Source organism: Mauremys reevesii, linkage group 2 (assembly GCF_016161935.1).
Source record: "Mauremys reevesii isolate NIE-2019 linkage group 2, ASM1616193v1, whole genome shotgun sequence".
Classification (NCBI taxonomy): Eukaryota; Metazoa; Chordata; order Testudines; family Geoemydidae; genus Mauremys; species Mauremys reevesii.
In genome coordinates, this window is record NC_052624.1 from 18,040,118 (window position 1) to 18,068,081 (window position 27,964).

Below are 27,964 nucleotides of genomic sequence, written 5' to 3' on the forward strand. Positions count from 1 at the left end.
AATGTAATGGGGTTATTGCATGTTGGGTTACAGGGAAAAATTGAATGGGTTATTGGAATAAGGTGTTAGTAAGGGGTTCCTGTAGTAAGTTGAGAGAACCGATTGACACGTAAGACAGAATTGTATCTATGCAGAAGATAATGAAAAAGTTTAGTAACATTAAATCATATACCAAATGAACACAGCGTGATGACGAAACTAAGATGTTAAATACCAGAATATTACCAACATTTGCTGTCAAAATGAATAGATCAAGTTAGTAAAGGCCAATTGCCTGTCATAAAAAGTACTCTTATATTTACACTAGTAATGAAAGATGAGCCCCATTGTCTTTCTAAAATTAATGCTCATGCATTTGAGCTGAAGACATTCTGGATGAGAAGCTAATACTGCAAATTAATATCATACACCACTCCACCATAGACAAGAGATCCCTGTCACTCTGGACGACCTGTTCGGCCTATCTCATCTCTACAGTGCACTCTGGTTCAGATCATTCCCACATAATTGTATCCATCAAGGGGACACCAGAGGCATTTAACCAGGCATTTAACCATCAAGGGGACACCAGAGTCAGGAACATGATATAAATACCTATCTAGACTGGGGTGAAAGGTGCAGAAGACCTCAAAACCCAGTACTGTATTGCAGAGAGCAGAGCTGAATATCAGTGGTATATTGCCTCCTTCTCTGATGCTGTGAAAGCCCTTCTGGAGATATAGCCCTGATAGGATTAACTCTTCTAGTCACTCATCCCCTCCTGCTGAGTTTTTGAGGCCAGGCAAGGATGAGGGGAGACAGCAGCAATTCTCTAGATGAAGTTGCCTTGGAAGGCAGAAAGCAAGGTGGCTTGGGGGATATTGCTGAGGGTCTGATTCTCTGTGCAGATGCCCGAGTCCTCTGTTAATGCACCCAGATATGTAGAATTTCTCCCTTTTGCTGCACCCGAATCCCTTCAGAAAAGACTATGTAGCAGAAAACAGAAAAGGATGCAGGGGTTACAGTAGACAAGATGCTGGATATGAGTCGACAGTGTGCCCTTGTTGCCAAGAAGGCTAATGGCATTTTGGGCTGTATAAGTAGGGGCATTGCCAGCAGATCGAGGGATGTGATCATTCCTCTCTATTCAACATTGGTGAGGCCTCATCTGGAGTACTGTGTCCAGTTTTGGGCCCCATACTACAAGAAGGATGTGGAAAAATTGGAAAGAATCCAGCGGAGGGCAACAAAAATTATTAGGGGGCTGGAGCACATGACTTATGAGGAGAGGCTGAGGGAACTGGGATTGTTTAGTCTGCAGAAGAGAAGAATGAGGGGGGGATTTGATAGCTGCTTTCAACTACTTGAAAGGGGATTCTAAAGAGGATGGATCTAGACTGTTCTCAGTGGTACCTGATGACAGAACAAGGAGTAATGGTCTCAAGTTGAGTGGAGGAGGTTTAGGTTGGATATTAGGAAAAACTTTTTCACTAGGAGGGTGGTGAAGCACTGTAATGGGTTACCTAGGGAGGTGGTGGAATCTCCTTCCTTAGAGGTTTTTAAGGTCAGGCTTGACAAAGCCCTGGCTGGGATGATTTAGTTGGGTATTGGTCCTGCTTTGAGCAGGGGGTTGGACTAGGTGACCTCCTGAGGTCCCTTCCAACCCTGATATTATTCTATGAGTCTGTGAAAGCCTGCTGCCTCAAAGCTAAGTGTCTATTACCTAACTTTGCCCCCCTATATTGGGCCATCTCTTACCCATATACTCCATCCTCCCAATGCTAAGCCATTTTGCTCTAAGTTGCACTGACTGGAAACATCCATCAAGAGGCCATTTTGCCAGCCAACAATTGCATTCCCATATACAGGGGAATCCCCACATGGCTGGAAGAGCTGCTTTTTTGCTTGCTCTGCAGGGTTGGAATGGTGCAAAGCACTGTCAAAGAATCCACTGCGCTTTGACAGCAAACTTTTGTTCCTCTAAGTTTTGGTGCAGTCAAAGTCTCTTCTCCTTCCAAGATCCCAGAAATATGTCTGGTCGCAAAAGCAGAACAAAGCTAAGGTAGATTTAACATAATTGTCTAACAGCTGTTAAAAAGAGCTCTGGAAATTGTGGACTGAATTTTGCCACCCAGCCCCCCCCCCCATTAATAAAAAACAAACAAAAAAAAAACCCAACAACAACAAAAAAAACAACCCACAAGAAAGCCTTGTTCAGAAACCTGTTTGGCTTCAAGAAAATACTAAAACCCCATTCCATATTGACTTCACGCTGCAGTAATCTCATTTTCCTCATACATAGTTCTAGCAGTGTCAATGTTTTAACTATGCCTAAAAGATCTGCCTAAAAGCAATACTGAGGTACTGTCTTCAAGCTTTTTATCATTGTGCTATATCCAACTTTAAAGGCCACATGTTTTCATTTTACCTTCACACCTTGCTACGCCTCCGAGACTGTACTGTTTTACCATAACTTTGTCCACAAGCAGACGCTGCATAGCTAATTACATCAATGACTGATTCCCTGGCACCTTTACAAAGTGAGACATGCACATTCAGTTGAACCACAGAAATTCATGTCAGGGAGCTAAAAAGGGGAGAATAAATCAACCACATCTGCCTTCAAGCACATTCCACTAGTGTCCTGATGTATATTTTAGACCTGTGATATAAGGGTCTGGTCGTGGTTTTCATATTTCATATTTTCCTCTTGCAAGAAAGCCCATAGTCATCCAGCTATTTCTTTGTTTCGTAGTTCAGCTCTATAATACAGCAAATATTCATGCTTTCCTCCTAGGAAACCCCCATGTTTTTCCCTATTCATTTCCCACCAGCCTCAAAGGCCACATGCTGAGGTGCCTCTCTTCCCTGGCAATAACTGTTGAATGGAAGTTTCTCCAGAACCTATCCGTTGTGCCTTACAGGTCAGTGCGGAGCACTGTCACACAGTATATGCTCCCTCTAATATGGCCTAAGAGCACCATCAGCCCGTGAACAGAGTCTCGTTTTCATCCATTCTCTGCATGACAGCACCACATGCCGGATCTAGACCAGCAGGCTGTCTCTGTTGAATACTTTCTGCCAACTGTATATACAACAATTGTTCCTATAACTGCTGTATGCTGTTTTTCCCATGGAGAGCATCAGCTGTGCTCTGTGTAGAGGAATTGACTAGATTCCTTTAATAGCTGACTTTTCTTAGCTGAATTCATGAGAGTTTTATTTTCTATGGCTTCAAATAGCCTTTCACTGTCTGCTCTTTATTGCATTGGTTCTTAGTTTTTGGCCATACCATAAAAGAAAGATAGTCTGCAGACTAGCCCTCCTTCCAACTCCCCAGCCTCCTGCAGATCACCAGCGTGTTATTCTCCAGCCCAATTGATGGCGGTCCATGGACCTGCTATAGAACCCCTGCTCTAACTTAGTCAGATGTTACAATAACACTATGACTTACCTTACCATCAAGAGTTCTTTTGTGCAGGACCTCACACAATATTCTGAATGTGTGCTCCTTTGTTTGGTGCTAGAAGATCTTTACGTTGGGCCCCTGTATCCAAAAACTGCAGAGCTGTATTCACTTTCTCTTTACTGCTCCTCCTGCCCTGTGCTGGAGGTTTTAAATCTGTTCTTTGGGGAAGAGCCTTTTCTCATGTGCTGTTTTATCATATAGCCACTGAAGGAACATCTCATTTTTGGTGGTTTTTCCTTTGTCTCACTACCTTAAACTGTACGGTATAAGCATCGTATCTGCCTATGCTTCTAGACTGCCTAGTTTGTCATGGATTTTATTATCCATCTTATTTACATTGACTTATTCCTTCAATCCCATCCACCCACTTCTTTCATCCTAGTCTTGTGTCAGAGCAACTTTCACTGTCTTGGCACAGATTCCTTCCTTTGCATTATTAATATATCAACAAACAAAATCTGTCTTCATGCTGACAGTGCTGCCTGGCACACTCCTACAGGCGCCCCTCCAGTCTAAACTGCTTTCACTGCTCACTGCCCTCTGCCTTTGGATAGCTCGTCTGATTCTTTATGCACTCGAACCTGCTCGCTGACCTTGTGAAGGACTTCTTTGTGTGATACCATCGGCTTGCACTATGTCCAAGATCCTACTTCATTGTGTTTCTTGGTAATCTCTCAAAAAATTCCGTCCAATTTGTTATATGGAAGAAAAGGATTTAAAAGCAAGAGGATGAAAGGCATATTAGAGTGACCTCTCTTTGGCCTTGGCAGTGTTGGAGCTGGCACTGCATATTAAAACCACAGAGGAAAGGGGAAGGGACATCTGCACTAGACAAATTAGAAGCAGAGGAGGGAAGAGACATCGCCAGACAAGTATCTGGAGCTGCTGTATATTAATGGTAATGCTAGGGCTAGTTTTAGGCACGGCCCTCAGGAAAGGCTGACGCATAAACTACATCACCCCAGAACCAATCCTGGGAGACATGGTGACTCAGAGACCCCTGTGAGGAACAATCCCTACCCTGATTCTGCCTTGCTCTCACTAGGGGTGGGTGGCGGTAGTGCTTTATGGTTGGCCTGTACCAGCAGTGATTTACTATTCCCCCACCCCTATTTGGTGGCTCAAATACCTTGGCTAGTGACTGGGGAGAATTGGGTGGAACCCAGGCTTCTCCCATGTCCCATTGCTTCTCATTCACTTCCTGCCCTTCAGCTACAGGAAGAAGTAAACAAATAAGTAGGCCTGTTTACTCCTATGCTGTTAGGCCCAAGATAGTCTGCACAGGCATGCAAGGGGGGTTCTTACTCCATGGGGCAGGCACAGCCCAAGTCACACTGTAGCTTTTATGCAGTGTGTGGGGCATGTCCCAGGTATAGAAGATGCAGGGGTTACTGCCTCAGGAGCTTACACACTAAGGAGAAGACAACAACACAGGCTCAGCCACTGAGGGGAAGAGAAGAACAGAGTCCTCTGCAGTTTTTACTATCCTGTGTTTTCTGTCCCCATGCTGACATGCATTCGCACCTAGTTCCCACCCCATCAGCTTTTTGCATAGGACTACACGTATGTGGCACTGTAGATGGATGTTAGTGTGGGGGAAGGAAATGAGTAGGGGAGAAGAACACGTGAGTGAGACACGGTGCTGAGTCTCCATGGGGTGTGCAGATGTAAGGGGACATGCACAGCTGTGTATGAGCTGTTCATCTTTTTATCAAGACAGAGTAGGATTTACAAGTGTCTTCTAAAAAAAAATGAAGTCAGACAATACTTCCCTCCCTCCCCCCATGACGAGCATGACAATAGGTTGACATATGAGGCTTTAGAACTACAAAATCACTTGTATTTTAACATCCGAATATTTTTTTTAGGTCTCCTTAAAGGCCATTCGCTATGAAGTGTCACCTGATCGGGAGTATGCGCTTTACGCATTTGACGTTGAACCAGTAAGTACATTGATTTCATCAGCAAAATACAATTAATCACTTTTCCCACTTTGATTCTGATACAATATTTAACTTCATTCATCATTATAAAACAAAGAAAGAACGAAAAGCCCCTCACTGCCATAAAATATATTCTCCAAGTGTGTGTCACTGCCATCTAATAGAGGGGAAAGCGATAGATAACACCATGGGGTAACACTGTCAATGCCAGAGTTTTATACGGTTTGGGAGGGAGAGTGTAAGGACATGTCTTTGCTACAAGGATTTCTGTTCCCCTGTAGTGTAATTCTTTTCCATGACTCCTTCCTCAGTCACACCATACATTTCTTCCTAAGCGCAAAAAGCAACTGTCAGTATCTCCCACAACTGAAATAATACATTAATTATAGTGTGTCTGTTCCCAGTGCTGCAGTTAAGGTTGAGCTATCGCTTTCATTATAAAGCCCTTTTTTCAGAGATTTATACATAAGTCATCCATAAAAATTCACCTCTGGCAACTACTAAGTTTTAGATTAGGGCTATTTTTATTTTTTTTATTACGTTAAAAAGAGAAAAACTGTAGCTTGGTTACTTTTAATGATCATTAAATAAGAGGAAACGAGACATTGCCCGGCTCCGAATGCTCTTTTTCGGCTTCCATAATGTTTCGTTTTCCTTTTAAACTTCTATGTATAAAATCCAGGGCCGGCTCCAGACCCCAGCGCACCAAGCGCGCGCTTGGGGCAGCGTGCCGCGGGAGGGCGGCAGGCGGCTCCGGTGGACCTCTCGCAGGCATGCCTGCGGAGGGTCCATTAGTTCCGCGGCTTCGGTGGAGCATCCACAGGCGTACCTGTGGGAGGTCCACTGGAGCCGCGGGACCAGCGGACCCTCCGCAGGCACTTGTGATTTTACAGCCATTTGCGTGTAATCTGTATCTCTGCTTTTATTGCCATGGTTCCTGATTACAAACCTGGGCACTTAAGTTAGGATGCTCTTTTCTAAATCTGAATGTTCAAATGAGTTTTTAGGCATCACAAGCAGTTATTTGGGCGTCTAAGTGCTGATCTGCATTCCCAGGTGTGACATGAGCTCCCAACCTTGTAAATTGTTCTCTACAATGTAGTCATATATGAGATTATTATAGCAATAGTTTCCTATTCAAGAGTATTTGTACGTTCAGTAGAAACGTTCAGTCCTTAAAGGGAGCCGCACTGGTTCCTTATTTTGCATCCTGAAAGATTATTGAATTTTGCTCTTATCATAGAATATCAGGGTTAGAAGGGACCTCAGGAGGTCATCTAGTCCAACCCCCTGCTCAAAGCAGGACCTAATCCCCAACTAAATCATCCCTGCCAGGACTTTGTCAAGCCTGACCTTAAAAACCTCTAAGGAAGGAGATTCCACCACCTCCCTAGGTAACCCATTCCAGTGCTTCACCACCTTCCTAGTGAAAAAGTTTTTCCTAATATCCAACCTAAACCTCCCCCACTGCAACTTGAGATCATTACTCCGTATTCTGTCATCTGGTACCACTGAGAACAGTCTAGATCCATCCTCTTTGGAACCCCCTTTCAAGTAGTTGAAAGCAGCAAATCCCTCCTCATTCTTATCTTCTGAAGACTAAATAATCCCAGTTCCCTCAGCCTCTCCTTATAAGTCGTGTGCTCCAGCCACCTAATCATTTTTGTTGCCCTCCGCTGGACCTTTCCAATTTTTCCACATCCTTCTTGTAGTGTGGGCCCCAAAACGGGACACAGTACTCCAGATGAGGCCTCACCAATGCTGAATAGAGGGGAATTTAGCAGCGTTACATCGATTTAACCCTGCACCCGTCCACACGACAAAGCCATTTTTGTTGACTAAAAGGGCTCTTAAAATCAATTTCTGTACTCCTCCCCTGACAAAGGGATTAGTGCTATAATCGACATTGCCGGGTCGAATTTGGGGTAGTGTGGACAAAATTCAATGGTATTGGCCTCCAGGAGCTATCCCAGAGTGCTCCATTGTGACCGCTCTGGACAGCACTTTGAACTCAGATGCACTAGCCAGGTACACAGGAAAAGCACCGGGAACTTTTGAATTTCATTTCCTGTTTGGCCAGCATGGAGAACTCAGCAGCACTCAGCAGCACAGGTGACCATGCAGTCCCCCCAGAATCTTTCTACGTTCCCCCTATCATCTCCGTCCCTGAGGTTATCGCAGATTAGAAGGCGAAAAAAGCTGCACTCGTGATGATGTTTTCCGAGCTCATGTAGTCTTCCAGCACTGATAGGGCACAGCGTAATGCATGGAGGCATTCAGTGGCAGAGGCCAGGAAAGAATTGCTGTTAGCTTAATGGCAAAAGTATCATGCCCCGAGCCAGATCGCTGTGTCAGCCTTGGGCGGGGGCATGACTGCTTTGTGAGCAGGAAGGCCAGAGATATAGACATTGCATTAGGTAGCTTCTGTAGCTAGAGAAAACGTTCCTGTGCATTCGGCAAAGTCTTTGGCAAAAAAAAGAAGCCCGTAGTGTAGTGGTTATCACGTTCACCTAACACACAAAACATCCCTGGTTCAAAACCAGACAGAAACAGGTAACTGTTCCTTTTTCTGACTCCCCTCCTGCATTTTTAGTCTTAGAACAGACCACGCTGTGAAATTTTACTTTGAATTATATCAATTCTGAGTTAAATAATATGGAAGCTCTCTCTAAGTTATAGTCCCGGGTTCTTTATTCTTTCAGCTGCTCTGGTTAGAGGTGGGGGGAAATTTTCATGAAGCCTTTTATAGGGACTAATGCTATCTAGGACTCTGAAATAATCTTAACGTGGCCCATAGAGTGCAATCCTTCGTTCTGGATTTGTCATTCCACAAGCTGAACTGCTCCTTACTACTGTCCACGTTTCATGAGCCATGGGAGCAAGGGGCAGGCTGGGGTAGGTGCGACCACGCGGTAATGCCAGCTGGGAGAGCAGTCTGAGGCAGAAGCCTCCAGCTCTCATGAAATTCCAGGCAGGACTGAATCTCCATGAGATGAAACTTAAAGAAGAGAATGAACTGGAGTCACTCCCATTCGGTGCTCTAAGAGGAAGATAGCTATGTCTGTCCAGGCACCCCGATCGATCTCACCGAGGTCTGCCAGCTGAGCGGGGCTGAGCGAGACCCTGGCTGGCAGGAGCCGGCCAACGGAGCCCCAGACTGGCAGCGGGCTGAGCCGCTCACCCCGGTGCTGGTCTGGGACTCCGTCCGCCGACCCGCTCAGCCCGCTGCTTGGCTGGGGTTCCGATCATCCAGGCAGGCAGCAGGCTGAGCAGGTCCAGTGGACGGGACCCCAGAAAAAAGGTGTGAAACAATTGTCTATTGTTGCTTTCACGGGGGGGGAGGGGGGCTGACGACACGTACCCAGAACCACCCGCGACAAAGTTTTTGTCCCATCAGGCATTGGGATCTCAACCCAGAATTCCAATGGGCAGCGGAGACTGCAGGAACTGTGGGATAGCTACTTACAGTGCAACACTCTAAAAGTTGATGCTAGCCTCAGTACTGTGGACGCACTCCGCCGAGTTAATGGTCTTAAGTGGGGACACACACAATCAACTGTATAAAATCAATTTCTGAAAAATGGACTTCTATACATTTGACCTAATTTCATAGTGTAGACATAGTGGAGTAAAAACCAAAGTGGAATACTTGACATGGATTTCTGATTGACACGTTTGAATGACAGACATGGGAACCATTGTCTGTATATTTGGATATAGATGTTATGGTTGGTCAGATTGCATCAGTTTCCATTGTAATACTGTTTTTGGTTGCTTATGTTTTTGAACCTTTCACCTTTGAGGCTACAGTTTTTTATATATGCTTTCAGTGTAGAGATTTTTATTTTTAATTTTGTGCAAAAAAGGTTTACACTTTTCTCATTCTGTAAAAAAAAAAATTTTTTTTTGCAATTTTAACAATGCTAGAGTCAAAATGGCTGGGATTTAGAAGTTAGAGTTTGACATGGAAAAGGTCACCATTGTGCCTGTTTTATTCTAGATGAGATTGGTTTTGCATTGACTGGCTTACGGGAAGACTGGGCAGAATTTGATTTTTATTTGTTGATAATTTCAACAGATCATATCTATGTGTATTTGTAAGCATTTTTTTTATTTTTATTGATTTAAGTTTTCTCCATTGCAGGAAGGTAGGAAGGTCACAGAATGGGGATGGGTGGGGGTAAGTGTCAGACAATAATTATTTGATGACCATACATGTTGAGATTCAAAAAGATAAAAGCTTTATAACTGTTAAAACACAAATTGTCAACATCACATCAAAATATACGAAGTAAATAGCCTTAAATGAAACTAAGAAGTTCTCAAGCAGCACGTATCTTACTTTGCCTATCTATAAATTTTAATTATTATTCATGGAAATATTTTTTCATCAGTTTGTTTATGTGCAGTGAAATCTATGTTTATCGACATTTACAGATAAAAATCTAATCCTTCCAAGCCTACTTGTTAGAATTGCAAAATAGTTCTGAGCATGCTCAGTAGATTTTATTCTGCTTGCTCAGTAAGTGCTCAGCTAAGGAAATGTACACAGCTAAATTAACTTTATAATTAGGGTCATCACCTGGGACCATGACTGAATCAAGGTCACAGAGCAGAACCTTGACCTCACCCCCTGCACTCCATCTGAGGTTATAAATGAGCAGGGATAAAGCCAGGGCAGTAGTAGACCTTGTGAAATGCACAGAGGCTGAGTTAAAGGTACACTGGACTAGATCCTCAACCCTGGTTAAGTCCTCTTGGTACTGATCCAGTTTAAAGCTGCCTCAGTTGGGCAGCCTGTATTGTGTTGTAATACGACAGGAGCAGAGTTATGTCACCAATTTCCTGACGCTTGAGCACTTAACCTTGCAATCTTAGTGCAGCTTTTTGTATAGGATAGAGGTAATATACTTGCTAGAGATGGGAGGAGCAGGTGGTGTTTGTATCCTGGGTTAAATTTAGATTAGAGTTTGGATGTCTTAGCAACAAAATTTCAAACCACCACCATTTGAAACTGAGGCATTATTTCAGCCAGAAAAGCCCCTTTGCATTTGGGTCTGATTTGGAACTAAAACTGTAGGATGTCAGTCGGGTGATCAGATACAAAGGCCTTAGCCCCCTGGAATTCAACCGGGGTTTGGCTTGAAGGGGATATACTCATTAGCATGCTGGCTTTTCTTTGGGGTTCCTCTTTCTTAAAATGTGCCTGGATTCTAGCCACGACGTTCAGAGCCTCCAAAATGCATAGGCATATGATGTGTGTGCCGTAGCACTTTGATGTTAAATACATCAAATCTCAAGGCCAGCTCAGCAGATTTATGCTCTGGCAGGAGGCCATACTTGGCCCAGGGGTGTTAGGAAAGGGCACTCTTCTTCACCATTTCTTTCTGCATGCGGTCTGCCCCCATTTGCCAGCTATACTCCCGGAACATGTTTCTGAAGAGCTGACACTGCAGTCTCTTGAACTGACCCTGCACCATTCAGGTTGGGCATGTGCCACTCATGCAAGTTATAATGATTTGAACTTCTGCAATGCCTGTCTTCAGAGAACCTCAAAGGGTCCTGCTGGGTTTTGATTTCCACCCGAATTGCATGCCCAGAATGTTTGTGGATAATGTAGCTTTTAGTGCCTGAATTTTAAAATATCCTGGCAAACAGGCAGCTTTTCTGTATTCTGTCCCATATCCATAGCTTTTTGGATATAAAGAATAATAATTAAAAAAAAATAAACCATAGTCTTGTGCAAGTTCTGGTAATCTGAATAACCAGTGGAGTTTGTGTAATTGGTAATAAAAGAAATAGAGGAAAATAAATGAGGAGAAAAGTGGTTTTGCTGAGTGACACAGTGAGATATTAAATAGAGAATTCTTAATTGCTTTTGTTATGAATGGCTATTATTGTAATGTGGCGGCAAGGGAAAAAAATTGCCCAGATCCTTTTTAAAGCTATTTGTTCTCCATTTCCAATTTAGCAGTCCATTACTGTGTGTGAGCTAGTTAAGAACAATTATATCCAGGAAACCCAAGCTGATTAATATGGACCAAACTACTAGAGTTTTCTGCACAACAATTAGGACTTAGGGACTTTTATGGCTGGTACAACAGACACTATTATCTATTTTGCAGCTAAAGCAGTTCATTTTATATTGCTGAAAACTATAAAGAATTAATCATTGTTGTAATTAGAGCTGGTCCAACTGTTGAGAATAGTTTATTTGGTGAATTCAGCCTTTTGTTCTGTTTTCAAGTTGTCATCGAGCCCAAGATCATTTACAAAGTTTTTGTTTGTATGTTTAATGTAGCATTGCATGACAAAAAGTTTGTGAACAAATGCCAGCTCCTACAGGCTACTCACAAACTGTTGCACTTAGTTATTTACTGTTTGGAATTGACTATGTAAACAGCTTTACTGGTCACATGGTATTCCTTCTGTGGAGCCATGACTGACCAAAGCACATAGGCACATGCTGAACTTCAAGCACAAGCAGCCTACAGCATGTGCTTTGCTCATTCTGGGCCTAGATGATTTAGTTTTAGTATAAACTACTTCTCTGTCCACCCAGAAAAAAAACTGGGCCGTTTTGCTATTCAGTGAATTTTGTTTCTTGATTAAATAAATCTCAGCTTTGGGTCTACAACTTGTGAAAAATTGTGCCAACAAAACCGCACTCACATGAATATTTTCCAGGCCTAGATTTGTGTTTTTGACTCCAATCACACACTTATCCTACTTTAAATAAACATTTAAAAATTAATAAAATAATAACAATATATTTGTTGCCTTCGAAGCACTAATGTTTATGGAAGGATGGATTCTCCTGTTGCATTGGTGGATGTGTGTTAAGCTAGTGCTGACTTGAGTTCTGGGTTTGTTTTTACGGCTTCTCATATGCAAAGCGAGTCCAATCTGGGATTTGAAAATGGGGTTGCACGTCTTGTTGGGGGGTGGGTTTAAGGCGCTGGCCGTACAAAATGCTTTCTTCTCCTGCAGACACCTCACGCACCCCTCCTCAAAAGCGTCTGGGTCTGTGTGGCGGGGCAATGACTCACCAGCGCGGCACCTCCTGTTGGTTTTCTCGGGAATTAGCAGGCCGGTGTCTCACCTGCTGCTGGCCCCCGTGTCCCTCCCAGACACCGGTGCCCTTTACGTCAGGGTTCTGCCCCCAGCAGTAACCCACAATCTGGGTCTCCCATCCAGGGTGTTGCCGGCCCAAAAGGCCTGAGGCAGCAAACAGTGATGGTTGAAAAGGGTGTGCTTGCCCAAATTGGAGAGAAAAAGTTTATTTGAGCCAAAATAAAAAAGCAAAGGGAGCAATTACAATCTCCAAATCACACACACAAGCTGTGTGTGTGTTCTCTCTACATGACTTCAACTAGGCATCCTCACATCCCCCCCCCCCCCCACTCTCCTCCTCCTCCCTAGTACACACACATTTGTATATTGTTAAATTAAATCATCCTCGACAGCAAACAATTCATCTCGTAACTTTTCAAGGCTGTTAGGTTGGTTTACTCCTGGATTTATTACTTTGCTCTCCCTCCCCTCCTCCTCTTTCTAAACTAAACACAAGTAGGGCCCCTTTTTACTATCTTCTGGTGTCAGTGTTACATTGATAAGAAGCTGTTACACATTCCATTCTCAATTCTAACCTGGGAGTTCAATCAGAGTTTAGACATGGAGGCACTCTGGACAAACATAGCATTAACTTTGGTTCATTCAGGCCTGGTAAAAAAGCCATTCACTGTACTGTTTTTCACACCTCCTGAGTTATCTAGGGCTATGCCTAATGGCACCAACAAGGGGAACCCCCAACCCTCTAAACCCACCTTGCCTCAGTGGCTACTGACAGTCATCATCTAGGCCCCGCTCCCTGGGAACGACTGCAGTCTGTAAACCATTCATCATCAGCAAGGGGGTTAGGGCCTGCTGCCTTGGTCTGTCTCTGGGCTGCCCCTCTGAAGCCTAGGTACCTTTTTGGCCTTTTTTTAGCAGGACCTGCAGCCTGGGGTTTTACTAGGCTGGAGCTCCCCAGCTCCCTCTGCCCTTCCCCAGCACTGCTCCACCTCAGGTACCCTTCTCATCTCCCAGGCAGCCAGGTCCTTCTCTCTCAGAAAGCTAGAGAGAGAGTATGTTAGCCTCTGGCCCTCAGCCCTCTTATAGGGCCAGCTGTGGTCTGATTGGGGTGTGGCCCCAGCTGTGGCTGCTTCCCCCAATCAGCCCAGCTTTTCCCTACCTCAGCCCTCTCCAGGGCGGGATGACCACCCCGCTACAGTCTGTCCAGTGCAACAAGTTCCCAGATTCTAATTTCTATCTTTGGTGCTTTTCATGGCCTTCAAAGTGTCTTTATATCTTGACCCTTAGTGTGTGTTCCTGTGCTCACTTGGCTATAAAGCACCTCTTTCAGTATATGGGAGATCTCCATGTGGACCCCATGTCTGACCCAGTGATGAGCACACTCTTGATGCCAGGGATTTGGCACCTCTCAAGGACTTCAGTATGGGGGATCCTGTGCTGCCACTTGGTGTTGCAGGTGGATCTTAGACAGCAAGGATGGAAGCTCTCCAGCTGTTTGATGTGGTGTCAGTAGAGCATCCATGTCTTGCAGCCATAGAGGAGTGAGGTGAGCACAACAGCAAGGTAGATTTTTATCTTGGTTCAGAGGCAGACTCCACGTTCCCTCCAGGGCCTGGCCTTTGCTAGGCACTGAATGATCTCATCATCCAACAGGGTGTTGCTGCAAAGTATCCTACCCATGTAGAAGAATTTCCTGACCTATTTAAGGGGTGTGTTGTCATTTTTGACAATGTGTTAATGGTGCTCGTGATGCTGGTAGCCTGGTGCTGACTGGTGCATGACCTCCATCTTTTTCAGGCTGACTGTGAAACCAAAGCATTTTGAAGCATAGGCAAAGTGGTCCATGATAAATTAATTGTCCTTGAGCATGTGTGCAATGAGGACAGAGTCATCAGCAAACAGGAGCTCTCTTAATAGCTGTTAGTTTACCTTAGTGTGGGCCCAGAGTCACTGTAGATTGAATAGACGCCCATCCAGTCTAACCAGATGTATACACCTCTGTCAAAGTCTTGGAATGCAAATAAAAGCATGGCTAAAAAGACAATGACAAAGAGGACTGGAGCCATTATGCATCCTTGATCAGTGCCATTAGTAATAGAGAAGGCTTTTGATGAGTTACCACACTCCATCACCCTGGCTATCATGCCATTGTGAAATGAGTGGATGATAGCACTCGTCTTCTTTGCACAGCCAAATTTATGAAGGAGTTTCCATAGGCCCTCACAATTCACCATGTCAAAGGCCTTCGTCAGCTCAACAAACACCATGTACACATCCTTGTTCTGTTCACAAAATCATGTCCAGGGTTCCACAGCCAGCATGAAAGCCACACTGTGACTCTGGATATACCGAGTTCACTAGGTGAGAGACAAGTCTGTTGAGACAACCCATGCAAGGATCTTCCCCACTATGGACAGCAGGCAGAGTTCGTGATGGTTGTCACAGCTAGATATGCTTTCCTTCCTTTTGTATAGATGGACTGTGAAAGCATCCTTATAGTCCTAGGGCACTATACCCTGTTCCTATATAGTCTTGAAAAAGCTGGTGAGTTTTCTGACCAGGTGTGCACCTCCACATTTGTACTCTTCAGGTGGAATACCATTGAGGCCTGCAGACATGCCCATGGAGAGAGGCTTGATGGCTTTAGTATCCTCATCTAAAGGGCCATGGACAGCTCCTCCAGGACAGGATGCTGTGGGTGTGAGTTAGTAACTTCATTGGATGTAGTGTCTTGACAGTTCAGGAGACTATCAAAGCGCTCTTCCCACGAGAGAGAACATTGCCTTTGTCTGTGAGAAGCCAGTTACCATCTACTGTGAGGACAGGGGCTGTACCATTGGATTTGATGCCATACACAGCACAGAGACCTTTGTGGAATTCCTTCATGTCATACTTGTCAGCTGCTTCCTGCAGTCCTGCAGCCTTCTCTTCCCATCAGTGGTTCTTCATTAGCTTTAACTGGGTTTGTAGTATATGTTTGGCCTCCTTCATTGCTGATTTCTTGTCTAAGATGTAGGATTTGTGTGTGGTGTGCACGGTCTTCAGTAGCCAGTCTATCTCAGCATCATTCTCATTGAACCACTCTTGGTGTTTCTGCCTTACAAAGCCAAGAACCTTGGATGCTGAATTATATGTGACAACTCTGAACTTCTGCCAGATTGTCTCAATGGCTGAGGAGTTCTCTGGGACCTCAGCTAACAGCCTCTAGTGTCTGTTCCAACTTTGCTTGTTTGCTGGGGTCATTCATGTCAGCCACATTGATCTTCTTTGGAGGTCTAAGGCATCTTCTGGAGCACTTTGGTGAGGAGTGTCGTGACATGATGCTTCTCACAAGCTGATGGTCTGACCAGCATCCGGTACTTTTCAAAGAGCAGGTGATGTACACATCTTTAATGTCTTTAGACCATATGATTACATAGTTCAGCATGTGCCACTGTTTTGACTGGTATACATCCATGTTGGCTTATATTTGTTGACACTCGGAGAGAAGAAGTTGGCTGTTGGAGTTTGACCTTCCAATGCTGTGATGGCCTAGCACAATGATCCATGTGTCAGTTGACTCCCACACAAGCAGTAAAGTTTCCAAATATGATGAGCTTGTCCTGGTGTGCCTTTGGTGAGATCTTCAAAAAAATATCTCATTGCTCTCATTTATGAGAGTCATTGTCCATGCGTAAGCACTGATAATGGTGGCATACTATTCTCTGGATAAGTTTTATAAAGTCAATCATTGAGTTCCTTGGGGAGCAAGTCAATCTTGTGGGCAATGTCAGACTATACCCTAACCCCAACTATCTCAGCTCATCCTTGGCCTGTAGGAAATGTAGCCTGCTCCCACCTCCTCAAAGTGGTTCTCATCAGCCAGTCTGGTTTCACTGAGGGCAGCAACGTTTATGTTATACCTCTCCAGTGTTTTGGCAAGTAGGGCTGTTCTTCATTCCGATCTTTGGTCACTGTTGAGAAGAATTCTGACATTCCACGACCCAACCTGTGAATCTTTGTTTTTTGTTGACCGCTGAGTGGGATGACCAGCCAGGAGTGGTAGCCTGTTGGGCATGGAAAGGGACGGCTATGTTTAGGGTTCCTTTTCAGTCCCCTTTCCCCAGATTGGGGAGAGCAGCGCTGTGCCTAAAAAGGCCTGATCTGTATCAGGGGGATACCGGCTCCAGATCTGCCCTGATCTGTGGAGAATGACCATCACCCTGAGGCTGCCAGCATGCAGAGTTGTGATGAAGAGACTGCCAGCAGCATCCTCTTCCTGTCCCTGACACCCCTTCCCCATCACCACAGGACTCTGGTGAGTTGATTAGGTTAAATAAGTTAAATGAATTGAATGAGTTAGCTGAACAACCTGCACTATGAATGGATTTAAGTGAGAACGGTTTGTGCAGAGCCTTTCCCACTTTCTCGTGCAAGCAGCTGGTGCAGTAGATGCCACAAGCAGCTAAAGTGGATGCAGGATTTGTATTCAGAGTTGTCCTTCTCCTAGATGAGCCGCCAACCTGAGTTAAAGAGCCTCATCTGCCCATAAGTGTAATGATTGGCCAGTGACTACATATCAACAGCGCTGGAACCGGGAGAAGGAAACAGAGGGCCACCCCCCCACACTTATAAAAGAGGAAGGGCCATCCCCCCACTTTTTAACGAAAAGACTTCTGCCAGGGTTTGTGACCAGCCACAGCCTTTCAGCACTGTGCAGGTAGGAAGGGACAGGAGCTGCTTCCAGCTGCAGGGAGGAGGCCTGTGTATTTACAGAGCTCCTCCCTTCCCGTCTCCCTTCCCCTTGTGGCTGAAAGGCAGCTAACACCTCCAGGTGAGCTCTGCTTAACTCCTGCCCCCTTCGTTGTCCTGCTTCCTGTGCTGACCTGGCAACTCCTACCTCTCCTCAGCCCACCCCTCCCTCCTCAGCTGGCCAGGCAGCCCACATGCCTGCCCATGGCATAGAGACACCACTGGGCTGTGGTTTGTTCACAGGGTGAGCCGCCCCGGTTCAACCAGTGCGTTGCCGCACCACGTCCAACCGCCTCCCCCCTGTAGGGGGTGCCGTGTTGCAAGGAAGGGCTGGCGAGCGCCGCTGCCGCCCCCCGCTACGTACACGGTGGTGGTGGATTTGGGCAGCATGGTGCTGCACTGCCACATCTACAACAAGGCAGCCACAGTCAGAGGCTCCAGCAGGAAGAAGGTGAATGGAGGGAAGAAGGGAGCAGGCTGCTGTGGGTAGGGGAAGAAAACTCAGCCCCACTCACTACTACATGCTGTGGGGGTCGTCTTCTTCCCCTTCTCCTCCCCCATCCTGTTCCGCCCATGGGCACGGTGTAACCCATGCACCCTCCCCACCATCTCCATCTTGAAGATGGGACCTTGCCCTCACTCCCTCCCCTAGCCCTGCCATGCATTGGCTAGACCCAGACCATGGACAGACTCTGCCCTCCACACCCCCGGAGAGGGGCTTTCCTCACCTTCCTGTGGTGGTGGCTCAGACCCTTCCTCTCTCAGCAAGGTGAATTCCTACGGTGCGGGGGCTCCATTCCAGCAAACCCCAGCTCCTCCTAGTACAGGCTGCTCCTTTTCCCACTCCCACTAATGGTGCCAGAACCAGGGGGGCCAGGAGGTCATGGACTCCCCCACACTTCTACAAAGGTTCTGGTGCCCTTGCTGCATATATAATGGAGGTTGCCCTTATATTGCCATCACAAGGCATGTCCTTCATTGCCGTTCTCTCTGTTGACACCAATGTGTTCTTCTGCGTTGTCTGCCGATAAAGACTTTGTCATAACCCTAGGAGGGAGGCCTAGCAGGTTCCTCACACTTATCCAAGATGTGACCCAAGATTAATGGAGGGCGGGAACATCTCACTCTTCCCATACAGACCTGTCAGATCTTCCCACTGCCCTAACTAATGTGCATAAATATTAATAAATCTTCAGAATGTCCCTTTGAGTTAGTTAAGGACTGTTACTATGATAAATATGACTCTGAAAATTAGATGCTATCACAGCTATCACTAGTAATACTGTAGCCATGATATTGAATGCAAATTGAAATAGATTTAACCAGTTCAGTTGCATACTGGGACCTAGTCTGTAGCGATAATTATTCCCTTTTATTTTATATGGGTGTGAAAATGGAGGTTTTGATACTTGCTTATGGAGACTAGATCCCTTGTGTACTTGGCAACTGCAAAAATTAAGAGGAATGTTGACTCTCAGCGAATGCTAATTGCTAAAACTCAGGCAAAAAAAAGAGCATTTAGCAAGTTCTGCCTCTAAACAATCTTTTCTCAGATTATTGCCATTTTCATATCCAGAACATTTTAGCACCACTAAATGTGAAAAAATGCGTACTTGTTACCTACCATAATTACTCACACATTAGCTGGATAAATGACTGCAGCTTTACTCCTACCTATGAAGATTCAGCCTTGAGAATGTCAAACTTTTCATCAGCTGAATTGTTTTGCGAGGATTATGTCCAGGAACAGGTGTGCACGCATCTCAGGCAATAGTAGTTCTCTTTTCCTGTCTCAGTGAAGGACAATAATCAGTGATTTCCACCCCCCCACCGCCATTCTTTGGTTTGTTGCCATCAGACTCTCAGCAATTTCATGAAAACCCCGTGGGCCCAGGCGCCAATCCACATTTTCTGTCTGTAACAATGAATCAAGTTTTCTAATCAGCGTTGGATCCCTTCCATGGATATAGCAACTTCAGTCACTTCTTTTAGAATCCGTAACTATACATAGGTCTTATGTCGTGTTTTTCATCCATTGACCACAAAGCACTTTGCAAAAGGTAGTCATTAGTCTCTATTTTACAGATGTGGAAACTGAGGCAAAGAGAAGATGGAGCCAAAATTTTCAAAAGAGGCCATTGATTTTGTGTATTTTTGATTGTCCATCTTGGGACAAAAGTCCTAACTGGGACACAAGTCTTATAGTTGCTGAGAACTGGCTGCAAGTGTTCAGCTCTTCTGAAAATCGGGGCACTTTCATTTAGATGCCTAATTTAGGCACCCAAGTTTGAAAATGTTGGCTTTCATTTCTTAGACCCACTAGTACTTTAACCACCTTATGCCTTTTTTTATTCATAATACTTCATTTCCCAAGAGCAATAAAGTCACATCTTTTTGTTTAATCATGTTATTTTGTACCCTATTTATAGTGATAGGAATGAACAGAAACACTCCAACTCCATTTACATAACAAAAGCTGAGTCTTGAACGCACTAAACTATTGTATTAACAAGAGAGCACTGGAAACACAAATGAGGTTAATTTTGCGTGTGATAGTTTATTTTAGATTCAATAGCTGTGGAAGTAGCTATTATTTGAGAATCCTATAGGCCAGCCAATTGTTAAGATACTAGTTTAAAAGTATGTTGCTTAATATTTTTAAAATGATGAATCTGATCTATTTACAAATGTGTTACAAAATACTCTCTGCTTTTTCTAATCTCAAAATCACAATGAATAAATTCCCTGATCCCCTTTTTGCAATGCTGGGTGCACAGCATGAACAAAATAGGCAATGGTGATTTTAAAAAGCATCCAACAAAGTGAATTTGAAAAGCAACCGCATGCTTTCAATCACCTTTCCAAACTGCCAAAATGGAAGTGTTCAACTTGTGCAGAAAACCAGTGCTTCCCAGTCACATTGAATTAAGTATGCTGTATTGCCAGTGGGGCATGAGGAGTAATCAGAGGAAGTGACAGATGTTACAGCTACTACAAATTAATCACTGTCCATACATGAATACCAATATTTCTGTCAGACATAACAGCATATGGAGTTTTACTTTACTGCATTGGTAGCATACATTAATTGGTTCAGGCTAATTAAAGCTTGATTTATGTTATGGTGCAAGGGAGAGAACACAAATACACAAGTCTTGAGGGACTGATGTTGCCTTTCGGGCCGTATTTTTACAGCTGTCCTCAAATTTTGTACAAATAACAGCTTTCCAAATGTCATATTTTGCAAGTTCTACAGCAAAGAATATTCAGTCAAGAATGCTCACTGCCTTTTCTCTGCCTTCCTTCAGTCACTCATATATTTATAACATTAAAATATTTAACTTGAGCCATCCTAAGATGTACGGATTTCAGCTGAGTAACCCCACTATCAAATTGCGGTAACCCTTGTTCCTTCCCGTTATCTGCCTCCTGTTGGTCACTCCCATTCTTGTCACATTTAAATTGGAAACTTTCATTTGGCCACCAGCACAGGATCGTGGGAGCAGAACTGGAGGCAGGTTGGACATCTATAAGTTCTTCTGAAGGAGAAGCTGCGGAGTGATTGGAGCAACAAGCATTCAGAGCTGGTTTTGAACTAGCTTTATTAATTATAAACAAGAAGAAAAGTGCACAAGTGCACCATGTAATTTACTATGCCTGAGCACCATCAGGAGGAACTCACTCCAATTCCTGACAAAGAAAATGTGTCCCTCAATGTTCTCTTCAGATTGATTATGGAGCATGTCTTGCTTTAAACAAGAAGGTGGGGATTTTCAACGGTGCCCCAGGAGGTTAAGCACTCAAATCCCATTGTAATTCAATAGGAGTTGGGTGCCTAACTTCCTTAGGTTCTGCTGAAAAAAATCCAGATTAAATTTAGAACCTGTCATTTTCAAAACATGCCCCCAGGGAGTGGAAATATAACTTGTTGCAAAAATGTGAGGGAAACTATGAATCCCAAATATAAGCTGTTTTCTTTTAATAAAACAAGTACATGATAAGTGGCTAAAGCTGCTCACTGGGAGGAATTCCAGGTGACATTTAATAGACAGCAGCCTTCCTTTGGCTCTCTCATCCATTTCTACTGGTTGCTAAAATAGTGCTTTTCAAAACACTAATGGCAAGATTCTGGCTGTTGCAACATGGGTGAAAAAAGAGAAGGGAATCATAGAAATGTAGGACTGGATGGAACCACAAAATGTCAGCCAATCCAGTCCCTGCATTCAATGCAGGACTAAGTAATGATAATTCCTGACAGGTGTTTGTCAAACCTGTTAGAAAAAACCTCTAATGATGGAGATCCCACAACCTCCCTAGGCAATTTGTTCCAGTGTTTAACCACCCTGACAGTTGGGAAGTTTTTCCTAATGTCCAACCTAAACCGCCCTTACTGCAATTTAAGCCCATTGCTTCTTGTCCCATCCTCAGCAGTTAAGGAGAACAATTTTTCATCCTCCTCCTTATAACAACCTTTTATATACTGAAAACTGTTATCATGTCCCCCCTCAGTCCTCTCTTCTCCAGGCTAAACAAACCCACTTTTTTCAATCTTCCCTCATAGATTATGTTCTCTAGACCTTTAATCATTTGTGTTGCTCTCCTCTGGACTTTCTCCAGTTTGTTCACATCTTTCCTGAAATGTGGTGACCAGAACTGGACACAATACTCCAGTTGAAGCCTAATCAGTGTGGAGTAGAGTGGAAGAATTACTTTGCGTGCCTTGCTTACAACACTCCTGCTCATATGTCCCAGAATTATATTCTCATTTTTTGCAACAGTGTTACACTATGGATGGAGGTAGGGAGGCTTTGAAAGGAGGCAGGGGGGCTTTCTTTAGCCTCTATGTGCCCCTATGCAGGGACAATCAAAGAGAAAATGTTTGTGCTCCCTAAGTGAAAAGATTGAAGGGTGGCCAAAGCATGCCGCACTCCCATAGCATGTTAGAATGGGACTGTCTTGTAGCTGGAGGCATTTGCTGGGGGGAGCGCATGCTGCTCCTTTACTTAGATCATAGGTTCTTCAGGGCATGGACCATCTTTTGGTTCTGTGTTTTGTACAGTATCCTGCACAATGGGGCCCTTAGCCACTACTGCATTGCATATAATAAATAACTTCTGAAGGATATGTAGGATCCATAGCGTAGTGGGCTTCCAGACTCATGCCTTAGCCCTGCATAGATAGTTTCCCTATGGCCCTGGTTGCTGAAATGGTGCACCTCCACTCCTAACCCTGTCATGGCGCTGGATGTACAAACCACGCTAAAACCTCATTCATTTAGCTGTGTAGCTCCATATGACTCATTTGATTTTCAGTAGTATGTGAAATTTACAATAGGCGGAATAAGGATATGAATACACACTCCCCGTATGAACATAGCAACATGAGAATGGCCATACTGGGTCAGACAATGGTTCATCTAGCCCAGCATCCTCTCTGATTACTATGGCCAGTACCAGATGCTTCAGAGGGAATGAACAGAACAGGGCAATTATTAAGTGATTCATCCTGTCTTGTCCAGTCCCAGCTTCTGGCAGTCAGAGGTTTTGGGACACCCAGAGCATGGGATTGTAGCCATGACCATCTTGGCTAATAGCCATTGATGGACCTATCCTCCATGAATGTATCTAATTCTTTTTTTAACCCAGTTATGCTTTTGGCCTTCACAACATCCCTTGGCAATGAGTTCCACGGATTTTGACTGTGCATTTTGTGAAGTAGTACTTCCTTACGTTCGTTTGAAACCTGCTGCCTATTAATTTCATTGAGTGACTAATGGTTCTTGTGTTATGTGAAGGGGTAAATAACACTTCCTTATTCACTTTCTCTACACAAATTATGATTTTATATACCTCTATAATATCTCCCCTTTGTCTCTTTTCCAAGCCAAACAGTCTCAGTCTTTTTAATCTCTACTCATATTTTTAATCTCTACTCATACTGTTCCATACCCCTAATAATTTTTGTTGCCCTTCTCTGTACCTTTTCCAATTCTAGTATATTTTTTAGGGGGATGGAGCAACCAGAACTCCATGCAGTATTCAAGATGTGGGCATACCATGGATTTATACAGTGGTATTATGATATTTTCTGTCTTACTATCTATCCCTTTCCCAATGGTTCCTAAAAGTCTGTTAGCTTTTTTGACTGTTGCTGCACATTGAGTGGATGTTTTCAGAGAACTCTCCACAATGACTCCAAGATCTCTTTCTTGAGTAGTAACAGCTAATTTAGACCCCATTATTTTGTATGCATAATGGGGATTATTTTTTCCAGTGTGCATTACTTTGATTTATCAAAATTTAATTTCATCTGCCATTTTGTTACCCACTCACTCAGTTTTGTGAGACCCCTTTGTATCTCTTCACAGCCAGCTTGAGTAATTTAGTATCATCTAACCCTATCTTGAGTAATTTAGTATCATCTGGAAACTTTGCCACCTCACTACATACCTCCTTTTCCACATCATTTCTGAATATGTTGAACAGCACAGGTCCCAGTACAGATCTGTGACGAACCTCACTGTTGATCTTCTCTCCATTTCGAAAACTGAGCATTCATTCCTACCCTTTGTTTCCTATCTTTTAACCAGTTACTGATCCATGACAGTGCCTTCCTCCTTATCCCATAGCTGCTTATTTTACTTAAGAGCCTTTCAAAGGATTTCTGAAAGTCCAAATACATTATCTAGATCACCTTTGGCCACATGCTTATTGACACCTGCAAAGAATTCTAATAGATTGGTGAGGCATGATTTGCCTTTACAAAAGCAGTGTTGATTGCTCCCCCACATATTTTGTTCATCTATGAGTCTGGTTATTCTGTTCTTCACTATATTTTCAACTAGTTTCCTGGTTCTAAAGATAGGCTTACCAGCCTATAATTGTGAGTAAGAATGTTTTAGGTACAGATGTATCATAGCTCAGTTTCTGACTGCCATCTCCATTTTAGGAAATGCACTGTTTGTGTCATTGACTGGATGCGTGAAATTAACAGCATTACAAACATATATTGACTGCAACAGTTACATAGGAACATGTAATTTCTTAAAGCATTAAACTCTTTCACTTTATAAACTAAGGGTTAGATTCTGTCTGGCCCCTTCTCCAAAAGGTCAAAGAAAACTGAGCCAGGGACAAAGAATAAGCCCTGTGATTTGGGAAGATTCTCTTCAGCAGGTTTGCACACACATAACTAAGGGCAAAATTTAGCAGTAAGTTTTTCAGTGGAAGCAGGGCAATATTGTTCACATAGCAGAGGCCAACAAATTCTCTTACCCATTTATTCACAGTTACAGATACACATCAGTAAAATCAAAACCGCAGTGCTGGGGAACAAGAAAGCAATATCAGGAAGTCAGGAATAATTAGCCTGTCATGCAAGAGTACAGAGAGGTGCCGTATATCAATATCAGCAATCAGCAATCTCTCTCTGTAAATATTTTGGTTAGCAAATTAGATTTACTTCAAACAGAAAAGGGGGAATTAAAAAAGAATAATGATAAAAATATGTGATATAAAGCTATGCCTCGCTTTGTTTGGGCAATATAAAACCATTTTTCATTCTGGTTTTCCTTAACTCAAATATATTTTAAAAAACCCTAAATGAAACAGACACAAAGAGATTACTGCCCTTACAAAAATTACCAGACACCTCAAAGGTGATTGTGATTTAAAAAATAAAAGAGAAATGAACTAACTGTGCATGTTCCTCCAAATGGTTGATGGCAAAGGGGTATTCAACAAAGAACTGATTGGAAATATACTTTTCTATATATTTGTCTGAGAAGAGAGTAGAGGAAAACGTTTATAGAGTCTTGTAGACTGTAATAGGGATGAAATAAATACAGTTTTATAGAAATTACTCTAAAAGCCTATATAACTTAATAGAAAATTATATCCCTTCTATTATGGCAGGGTGGTAGTGGTGAAGGCTTCATAGTTGAAACTGAGTTTCTATGTTAAGTCCAATTTTGCCTCCCCCCATGCCTGTAAAATACATACTTGTCACCTGGGCCTGAAAATTGGTATGTAGAAGTGATTGGGTTTGTTTAAAAATTTGGTCGACAGGAAGACTTTGAGACTGGAGCTCAAAATAGGAAAGATGAGCCCAGGGAAAAGGCATTAGAAAGGCAAAGTTTGAGAGTTGTGAAGTGAAATTCATTCGTTTTCCTTGGCACTGCACAGATACAGAGGCTATTTCTACACTGCAGCTGGAAGCAAGCCATCCAGTCCGGGTAGACACACTCATGCTAGCTCCACTCAAGCTAGCATGTTAAAAATAGCAGCGTGGATGCTGCTGCTTGAGTGGTGACACAGACTAGTCGCCTGAGTTTAAGCCTGCCTGACCCCCTGATCCAAGCTCAGGTGACTACCCGTACCACCACCTCTTCCACAACATCCACATTGCTATTATTAATGCACTAGCTCAAGGCATGCTGCCAGCTGAAGTGTAGACATACCCATAGGAACAGAGAGGCCCTGCCTATAATAGTTTAAAACCTATTTTTTCTGATTCCCACCATCCTCCCCTCCCCACATAACTGAAATCCAAAAAAATATATTTAATGCCCTTCTCTAGAACACCAAATTTGGCTGCATAAAGAACCCTCAGTTAAATTCAGGTGCTCAGAAACTCCAGTCTTAATGACACAAATGCTCTCCTTTTGCTTGAGTTATGTGACCAATTCCAGGAAATGTGTTGCTCTGTGTTTACCTTGAACAAGTCTCTTTAATCTCAGTAGCTGCCTGCAGAAATCTCTCTTGATCAGAGATTGTGTTAAAACCAGTAATTAATGCTCCTCCTTGAGCAGCTAATGTCCCAGTTTTGGAAATAGGATCTCTTTCTATTTTCTTCTCCCATTCTCTCATCACAAAGGGCCCTCTCCTGGAAAGGGGAGCAAATCAAAGGGTTTTCTCATATAAAAATGTGCTACAACAGAGTGGAGCCTGAATTCTCAGCCCTAATGTGTTTAAAGTGGAAGAACCCCTGCTTATCTAGTCTGGTACTGCTGCTATGGGGGATAATTCACGCAGGGAGTATTATTATTATTTGTGCTAGATGCTGTACGAACACAGCACAAAATGACAGTCTCTGTCCACTTTTAGTCTAAGAGACAAGCAATAACAGATGGATGCACACTGGTGGAGGCGTATGGGGAAACTATGAGACATATTGGTCAGCATGATAGGCAATGGTCTCAGTACACCAGCAGCATAACCGTGGTGAATGCTGCTTCCCTCTTAGTCCCATTCACCGTGCCCCAGCAATCATCCATGTTCCTCAAGGAAGACACACCACTGTGTCACAAGCATGACACACAAGAGGTGCAGAGTGCCCATGCTCTAGGATCTTCTCTCTCCTGTTCCGAATTCCATTCTCGGTGTCTCTGAGATGTCACTGAGCACATTAACTTTATAGAAGATTTCAAAGCCAGTGTTAATCTTCCCAGATTTTCTTCCCCCTGCATATCATTCACTCCTGCCATTTTTATATATAAAAAAGTACTTTTATACTGGAGCAAAGACTTAAAAAAACAGACCATAGATGAGGACGATGGTTACTCTATATCTTACTCATTTCCATGTTGGCAGAAATTAGTGTGTAGGCCTTTCACTTAGAGGATAAAACACAAATTAGCAAACAGTTTTGTTTTGTTTTTCTTTTCTTTTCTGACAGTTTGTTTTTGTCAAAGCAGCAAAGAGTCCTGTGGCACCTTATAGACTAATAGATGTTTTGGAGCATGAGCTTTCGTGGGTGAATACTCACTTGGTTGGATGCATGTTTTTGTCGCTCATTTCCTGTATTCCGCCTCTGACACTGCATCTAGATATTGGTGTTTCAGTTAGCATTTTAATTCTTTACCAAGCCGTGTCCTTCCTGCTTGAGTCTCAGCGAAGGCCTAATCCTATTCTCCACATCTTGAAATACATCTAAGGGAGCTGCATATGAACAAGCCAAGAAACATTCACAGAAATAATCCAAAGTGAAATTTCGCGTCTGAGACAGGGAGATGTCCTTGGTCCCAGTGTCATTCCCCCTAAGGGCAGAGAGGTGGACCTTAGCCACTATGCTGTCCCCAACATACTATACACCACTTAAGTCCCATCTGTGCCTCCAGTAGGACTTCAGTGGTGCATAGACCTTATGCTCCCTCTCTGTGCAGGATGTGAATTTCACTCTGAGTTATTTCTGTGAATATTTCTTGTTATTCTGTGAGTAGCCCTTAAGTCCCACTGGAAGCCTAGGTGGTATATAAACCTAGTGCTGGCTCCCTGCACAGAGGGGATATCACCTTGGGTGAATAATTTTGCATTATAAATACACTCCAGAAAATTGCAAGCTATTCAGGGACAGTTGGTGAAAGAAAAAAGTGACATGAATTGACTGTGATATTATGTGACTGTGAATTATTCGCCCAGCTCTAGTCAGTAGGAGTATTAAAAGTGAAAGAATTATATAAATCTAAGTTTGGGAGGGCTTCCTGCATTACATTCAGGCCTTGATCTTGCACTGAAATCTCCTTACCTGGAGCCCTGCACCTGTGCAGAGTCCCATTGAAGGTCTGCACTAGCCAACCCCAGTGCAGATCTGGGGGCCTCTGCTTTGGCAGCAAATATTACTACCTAGCTCTTATGTCGTCCTATTCGTAGACCTTAAACTGCTTCACAAAGGAAGTCAGTATCATTATCCCAGTTTTACAGGTGGGGAAACCGAAAGACAGACGGGGGGAATATGGCTTGCCCAAGATCCATGGCAGAAACAAATTTGG

The 27,964-nt window shown here is 43.6% G+C and overlaps 1 protein-coding gene across 44 annotated transcripts in view; it reads left to right on the forward strand.

The window, feature by feature from the left end:
- The window catches only part of DPP6 (dipeptidyl peptidase like 6), a 714,691-nt gene that overhangs the window by 483,525 nt on the left and 203,202 nt on the right, over positions 1–27,964 (forward strand). For 43 of the 44 annotated variants that reach the window (XM_039524563.1, XM_039524587.1, XM_039524562.1 and 40 more), the window contains one exon: positions 5,317–5,391. In XM_039524563.1, the coding sequence (XP_039380497.1) occupies positions 5,317–5,391 (75 nt within the window). Of the gene's footprint in view, positions 1–5,316; positions 5,392–16,663; positions 16,763–27,964 lie in introns of those variants that run through there. The other variant, XM_039524598.1, reaches the window with a different exon arrangement.